Source organism: Phalangium opilio, unplaced genomic scaffold (assembly GCF_054372755.1).
Source record: "Phalangium opilio isolate 3A_F unplaced genomic scaffold, DU_Popi_V2 ptg000022l_1, whole genome shotgun sequence".
In the NCBI taxonomy this organism is placed as follows: domain Eukaryota; kingdom Metazoa; phylum Arthropoda; class Arachnida; order Opiliones; family Phalangiidae; genus Phalangium; species Phalangium opilio.
The window spans coordinates 5069159-5076935 of NW_028324154.1; the positions used below are offsets into that span (position 1 = coordinate 5069159).

The 7777-nt window shown below is 35.5% G+C and overlaps 1 protein-coding gene and 2 long non-coding RNA genes across 7 annotated transcripts; 1 reads left to right on the top strand and 2 right to left on the bottom strand.

The window, feature by feature from the left end:
• Positions 1–1712: 1712 nt before the first annotated feature.
• On the bottom strand, positions 1713–2599 carry LOC149696126 (uncharacterized). Of its 4 annotated transcripts, XR_016382508.1 has the most exons (4): positions 2488–2599; positions 2174–2413; positions 2023–2100; positions 1713–1955 (listed from the first exon to the last, which is right to left on the bottom strand). It is a non-coding gene; the product is annotated as an uncharacterized LOC149696126 (long non-coding RNA). The 4 variants fall into 4 exon arrangements; XR_016382505.1 differs by lacking the exon at positions 2023–2100; XR_016382506.1 differs by having other exon boundaries at positions 1713–2100.
• A 697-nt stretch (positions 2600–3296) lies between these two features.
• Positions 3297–5349, top strand: LOC149696127 (uncharacterized). The gene is made up of 3 exons (XM_089867458.1): positions 3297–4058; positions 4129–4207; positions 5226–5349. Exons 1-2 carry the CDS (start codon positions 3621–3623, stop codon positions 4159–4161), a joined length of 471 nt encoding a protein of 156 aa, XP_089723584.1. The 5' UTR covers positions 3297–3620; the 3' UTR covers positions 4162–4207; positions 5226–5349.
• Positions 4330–5876, bottom strand: LOC149696128 (uncharacterized). 2 transcript variants are annotated; one of them, XR_016382535.1, is made up of 3 exons: positions 5770–5876; positions 5592–5715; positions 4330–5520 (listed from the first exon to the last, which is right to left on the bottom strand). It is a non-coding gene; the product is annotated as an uncharacterized LOC149696128 (long non-coding RNA). The 2 variants fall into 2 exon arrangements; XR_016382534.1 differs by having other exon boundaries at positions 5592–5779.
• Between the last annotated feature and the right edge of the window lie 1901 nt (positions 5877–7777).

Here is a 7777-nt window from a genome sequence, read left to right on the forward strand (position 1 = left end):
TAAAACACACTAAAAGTACACTAAAAGTACAAAAAAATACACTAAGGTACAATAAAACTACAATAAAGTACAGTAAAACACAATAAAATACACTAAGAGTACAATAAAACTACAATAAAATACAGTAAAACACAATAAAATACACTAAAAGTAAAATAAAACACTATAAAACTACACAAAGGTACAATAAAACTATAATAAAACACAGTAAAACACAATAAAATACACTAAAAGTACAATAAAATACACTAAGGTACAATAAAACTACAATAAAATACAGTAAAACACAATAAAATACACTAAAAGTAAAATAAAACACTATAAAACTACACAAAGGTACAATAAAACTATAATAAAACACAGTAAAACACAATAAAATACACTAAAAGTACAATAAAATACACTAAGGTACAATAAAACTACAATAAAATACAGTAAAACACAATAAAATACACTAAAAGTACAATAAAACTACAATAACATACAGTAAAACACAATAAAATACACTAAAAGTAAAATAAAACACTATAACACTACACAAAGGTACAATAAAACTATAATAAAACACAGTAAAACACAATAAAATACACTAAAAGTACAATAAAACTACATTAAAATACAGTAAAACACAATAAAATACACTAAAAGTACAATAAAACACACTAAAAGTACACTATACCATAATAAAATACACGAAAAGGACAATAAAATACACTTTCTAGTTGAAGAGATTTATACTGAACTGGTATTGGGAGAAAAGCGTTCAAAAATGGTACACCTACTGTTTCCGTTTTGTCGTGACAGATGTTCGTGGAATGGTTAGTTGATTCAAACGAAAAATATCATAATAATTTTGGAGTTATATTGGGGATGTAGGTAAGGAAATTTATTTCGTTTTACTTTAATGTTATAAATGCATAATATATATAAATAATAATAATAAACTAAATAAACTAATAATAATAAACTAATAATGAACTAAATAAACTAATAATAATAATAAACTAAATAATAATAATAAACTAAATAAACTAATAATAATAATAAACTAATAATAATAATAAACTAATAATAATAATAAACTAAATAAACTAATAATAAACTAAATACTTTGTTCCACGTATTATTATGTTCAATATGATATTGAGTCTTACAGAAACTTTGTGAATTTATGACAAATAACTTAAATTACAACAAAATACACTGAAATACACTAAAACTACAATAAAAACACACCATAACACAGTAAAACGCAATAAAACCAAATCAAAACACAGTAAAACACACTAAAAGTACAATAAAAGTACAATAAAACTCTCTAAAACTACACTATACCATAATAAAAATACACTAAGGTACAATAAAACACAATAAAATACACTAAAAGTACAATAAAACTACAATAAAATACAAAAAAACTACAATAAAACACAGTAAAACACAAAAAAATACACTAAGGTACAATAAAACTACAATAAAACACAATAAAAGTACAATAAAACACTCTAAAACTACACTATACCACAACAAAACTACAATAAAACACACCAAAGCACAGTAAAACATGTTTACACTAGACCGCCAAGAAGAAAAAACACTGAATTTTTGAAAGTTTTCCCAGTTTCCCAGGTTTGTACGAACCATGAATTCAACCTCGTACAGATAGGCAGTTCAGCGCTATTATGAAAAATGCAGAAATAATATCCTCATAAAAAGTTCACCACAATGTTTATTGGTAACATTTATTTTCTGTTTTTCTTTACAATTAATTGACAAGAGATATTTCATTAAGAAATACAATGAAGAGCTATTGTTGTTATTTGTCTTTGATATTTCTTTTTTCGTTAGTAAATATATTACCTTTATCTTCTTTTAGGTTATTTGATAGGTCCAAAGTATGAAAAGGTACATTTGGATTACTTATCAAAACCAATGCAAGTTTATGAGCAAAATCCCTATTTTAAAATACAAATCTTTACATTAAATAACGTCATTATAAGAATAACTTGTACGAATATACACCATTTAACTCCTATATTATCTAAATAGAGTTCCTCAATGGAGACAGTTTTTTCATAACAGCCAAAATCTGTTCCAAAGCTTCCGGGACCAGTGTTTTATTCACAATGGAAGGTAGATTTGATTTTCTTTTTACTTACTCTTTAAAACTAACCTGATAAATTACTTCTTTTTTTCATGTAAATGGAAGCTTCGAGATCAGTAGCACTTCCTGGAGGAGTCTGGATATTTTTCCTTTAGTTCAGTTTTGAACTGTCGAAATAAGATACGGCTCTTTTCTTGATCGGTATCCTTTTCTTTATGGAATGAGTTGGCCATTTTCAGGCCATAATGGATGACAAAAAGCGTTATTTAAAACTGAAAATTAGTATCTTACAACGTGTAATTCGCAAACCTACAAAGATATCAATCAATGGGTTAGTTATCGATGGTTTCTTCTTTCTACACACGGTGGTATCTTGGTCTTACTTGACTTTTAAATTAAAGTCATATTGTCTAAACCTTTCATCATGATAAGGCGCTGAATTTCTGCTGAAGAAGAAGGTTCCCAAGGATCTCTCCACAAGACTTCAAAAATGACACATTGCGAGGATGGCAACTACCTAACTGACAAATATTTGAGGTTCCATACATTTTGTTCGGTGTCAGGTGTACGTTAAATTCGTGGATACTATCCCCAGTGATTTCTTTCAATTTGAATTGATGAACCTTGTTATTTATGATACATGGAAACTGTCTAACAAACATGTTAATTAATGACCCTGGGGGTAATTGCACTGTAGAAGTTAGTAATCTGTACATTGCCAAGTGTTTCAATCCAAAATTTATATTAGGACCATTAACGTATTGCCATATATAACCTTCACCATCGGCTATATTATAGACTTCATTCGGTGTGGGGTTTATTAGTAAATACCCCGTTTCGGGATCTGTAGTCCTTTCGGATTTTCCGTAATCTTTATCCCATCCGATAGCACCAAATTTTTCAATTCGTCTTAAGTTGTTTCGTCTAACGACGGCTTCTAAAGTAATGGGTGAATTCATTCTACAATCCTCACTACAGCAGATAGGCTAGGAAGGGGTGTCCGATGTGTTGTCAGTTTCGGAGAACGCTTTTGATTCGTCCCTGATGGTGTAAAAATTAACCAAATACTCTAACTGTTTGTTATAAGAGAGTAAAATATATTTCCAATTATCTTTGACGTCAACCTTGTCTTTGCTTTATAAAAACAACTGTTTGTTATAAGATATAAAAATATATTTCCAATTATCTTTGACGTCAACCTTGTTTTCGCTTTATAAAAGCAACTGTTATAAGAGATAAAAATACATATCCTTTACAAAAGTAACCTTGGTTCGCTTGTTAAGGACTCTCGCTAAGGGGATTCGAACTCGTGAACAACGAGTTTAAAGGCAGATACGTTAACGAGCGAACCAATGTTACTTGAGGGTGTATTCGGTTGATGACTATAGTACCGTGGATTTATTAATATAATATGATTCTTTCCCCCCCGTGACGAAAAGTATATCTACTGAATAACCAATGTAGTTTTTGCTAACGCAATAGTCGAAAAAATCGTTTAGTTCTAGTTCTTGATAATATGTCTACTGATAAAATGAAACCTTATCCGACTGGATGTTATCAATGCGGCGGAAGCCTTATTGAGTTTCCAGATCACGCCGGACAAACGTTTTATTGCGATGGAGATCTCGATTGTCCTTTAAGACATCACACTGTTTTTGTAACAAAAAATAATCACATACACCCGATAGAAGAAAAATTTCAACCTTTGAGTCCGGATAGAGTGTGTTTAGTATGCGGTACGTATTCGTCGGCGAAGGACGCTCGTAACGCCGAATGTTCCGAAGAAGGCACAACTTGTCGGTTTACGGCTAAATCCGTTATAAAAGCGAGAGGCACCACGACCGTACACTGTAAAATTTGTTTTTTTTGGCATTTAAAAAACACCAAATGCGATACGAAAAACCGTTGCTTCAAATGCGACAAACTTTACCTGATGAGAGAAAATCATCTTTGTGTAAAAAATTAAAAATAATAATAAAATGTTGCTTAGTTTTTCACATATAATAACTGTACATTCCCAATAGCAATCCAATATTATAACGATATTTTTCGTTTGAATCAACTAACCATTCCACGAACATCTGTCACGACAAAACGGAAACAGTAGGTGTACCATTTTTGAAACGCTTTTCACCCAATACCAGTTCAATATAAACCAACTAGTTTTTTCTACCTTTGGCTGCATAGTGATAATTTATCTTTGCGTATGAATTTACGATTGTAGGTTTGTTGTTTGTACATTTTTTTATTTAAATGAGAAAGTATACAGATCATATACAAATAACATTGAGATTACTTGAATATCAAGTATTGATTAACTTAGTTTTGAAGCTGTTGTTTGTACATTTTATATTTAAATCAACATTTATACAGATGAGATTACTTGAATATCAAGTATAGATTAACTTAGTTTTGAAGGTGTCTATTTTCTCAGGCATACTCCAGGAACATTTCGTGGAGGTTATAGTTGGGCATCATATCAACGTCTAAGACTTATACAAATTCTGTGGGGGGAATTTCTTCTCGCCATCTTACGTAATAAGTTGTTGGGGTACGGCCCTTTATGGCTATAGTTTTCACCCGCAACTCTGACTGACTGTAGTTTATCTATCAAAGATTTACAAGGGTCTCTGCGACTTTCTTCAGCCGTTAATGGATCTAAGCGGTTAGGTTTAGACACGTTAGGACGAGTCCTGGAATTTGGTGTTGACCTGTAAACGGGGTAGCCTCGGCCTCCACCTTGGCTTTAGTACCATTCTAATAGAAAATTAGACGTGAATTGCTTTGTCTTCAATCTCGTTGTTAATTGCTTTAAACTTGAAGACTCTATTTTCAATCACTTGGCACAGCTAAATAGTTTGTTCTTTATGTTAAAATCAATTAAAAATAATTTACTTTCTACACCCTGAATATCTAAATAGTGGAATGTGTGCTCTATCCATTTTTAAATAAACAAACTATGAATTCAATTTCAATAGGGAATAACAAAGTAGGTTCTAGTACCTTGATTGGAACGTTGGTAATAAATATAAACATACGACAGGAGGAAAATGCCTGAAAAACTAGTTATTTCAAAAGGTATGACAATCTAACAGCTCAAATTAAAGTCGAGTCCTTTCAGATTTCGATGCCGATTTAGCTGGAAAAAACAAATCCCTTAAACATTTATATGTTGGAAGAAATTTTGCTACTATTAAACCATTGCAAGTACGACATCTTTACCAAAATAGTCTGGTTTAGTATAGGTAATTGCTTTCAAACCACTACTAACCTATCGGTGATTTATTTTGAATCAGTGATAACTTCGTTATAACTTGGAGGTAGGTTAGGTTTAGACACGTTAGGACGAGTCCTGGCATTTGGTGTTGACCTGTAAACGGGGTAGCCTCGGCCTCCACCTTGGCTTTAGTACCATTCTAATAGAAAATTAGACGTGAATTGCTTTGAATATGCCAGATTTAAAAGGAGAGTATTTTCACACGCTTACTTTTCTGTGATTGTATTTTGAAACTAAGTACTGGTATTTGATTCCGTTTGGGCTGACAAATCTTTGTTCCTTTTGTAAGTATAACTCTACATTCAGAGACTAATTACGCTTTCTACTATTGCGTCTAAGATGAATTTCTTATATATTAATTACGCTTTTACGTGTACCTTTTAATTACCATCCAGCAGAGACCTATCATTAACCCTTGGCAATGTATTAAAGCTATCCATTCTCGTCTCTTATCAATGACGTCACAGCTACAATTGTAGAAGATTTAAGCCTTGGTAATGTACGTTTAAAGCTTCCATTCGTCTCTTATCAATGACGTCACAACTACAATTGTAGAAGATTTAAGCCTTGGCAATGTACGTTTAAAGTTTTTATCGTCTCTTATCAATGACGTCACAGTTGTAGAAGAGACTGACTTTTAATTACCATTAAAAACAATACCATAATCAAAATAAACTCCTTGAAATTTTGAGTCAAACTAAATATTACAATGGATTGCGCAACTTTCAGCCTATCATTAACCCTTGGCCATGTACGTTTAATAAATTCTCGTCTCTTATCAATGACGTCACAAATACAGTTGTAGAAGGGAGGAGTTTCCCAATAGGCGGCGCACGGTGTTTTCCCGCCAATGACGTCACAAATACAGTTGTAGATTTTCCCGCCAATGACGTCACAGAGACAGTTGTAGACAGGACTGCCAGATTCCCGCGCAATGTTTTCCCGCGAGGGGGCGCGCGAGTTTTCCCGCGAGGGGGCGCAGCCGCCAGGGGGCGCGCGCGAGTTTTCCCGCGAGGGGGCGCAGCCGCCAGGGGGCGCGCGGGGGCCCGCGAGTTTTCCCGCGAGGGGGCGCGCGCGAGTTTCCCAAGGGGGCGTGGCGAGAGGGTGACCTTGAAATTCTACACCTACACTCTACACCTACATTCTACACCTACATTCTACACCTACGGAGGTACGAAGTGCGGCTTTACACTACTCTTGTGGGTGTTTGTAGGTGCTTGTGGGTGTTTGTAGGTGCTTGTGGGTAATTGTGGGTTCTTTTGGGTACTTGTGGGTGCTTGTAGGTGCTTGTGGGTGCTTGTGGGTGTTTGTAGGTGCTTGTGGGTGCTTCTAGGTACTTGTGGATTCATGTAGGTGCTTGTAGGTACTTGTGGGTGCTTGTAGGTACTTGTGGGTGCTTGTAGGTACTTGTGGGTGCTTGTAGGTACTTGTGGGTGCTTGTAGGTACTTGTGGGTGCTTATAGGTACTTGTGGATTCATGTAGGTACTTGTGGATTCATGTAGGTGCTTGTAGGTACTTGTGGGTGCTTGTAGGTACTTGTGGGTGCTTGTAGGTACTTGTGGGTGCTTGTAGGTACTTCTGGGTGCTTGTAGGTACTTGTGGGTGCTTGTAGGTACTTGTGGGTGCTTGTAGGTGCTTGTGGGTACTTGTAGGTACTTGTGGGTGCTGGTAGGTACTTGTGGGTGCTTGTAGGTACTTGTGGGTACTTGTGGGTGCTTGTGGGTACTTGTGGGTGCTTATAGGTACTTGTGGATTCATGTAGGTACTTGTCAATTCATGTAGGTGCTTGTAGGTACTTGTGGGTGCTTGTAGGTACTTGTGGGTGCTTGTAGGTACTTGTGGGTGCTTGTAGGTACTTGTGGGTGCTTGTAGGTACTTGTATGTGCTTGTAGGTACTTGTGGGTGCTTGTAGGTACTTGTGGGTGATTGTAGATACTTGTGGGTTCTTATAGGTACTTGTGGATTCATGTAGGTACTTGTGGATTCATGTAGGTACTTGTGGATTCATGTAGGTGCTTGTAGGTACTTGTGGGTGCTTGTAGGTACTTGTGGGTACTTGTAGGTGCTTATGGGTACTTGTAGGTGCTTGTGGGTACTTGTGGGTGCTTGTAGGTGCTTGTAGGTACTTGTGGGTGCTTGTAGGTACTTGTGGGTGCTTGTAGGTACTTGTGGGTGCTTATAGGTACTTGTAGGTACTTGTGGGTGCTTGTAGGTACTTGTGGGTGCTTATAGGTACTTGTGGATTCATGTAGGTACTTGTGGATTCATGTATGTGCTTGTAGGTACTTGCGGGTGCTTGTAGGTACTTGTGGGTGCTTGTAGATACTAGTGGGTGCTTGTAGGTACTTGTGGGTGCTAGCCCCGGGTGCTTGTGGGTGCTTGTCCCGGGTACTTG

What these genes read in the sequence shown, in the direction of transcription:
- LOC149696127 (XM_089867458.1), top strand. Translation starts at nt 3,621, where the DNA reads ATGTCTACTGATAAAATGAAACCTTATCCGACTGGATGTTATCAATGC. An exon ending in TGAGAGAAAATCATCTTTGT is followed by an intron (nt 4,059 to 4,128) that starts GTAAAAAATTAA and finishes CATTCCCAATAG; the next exon opens with CAATCCAATATTATAACGAT.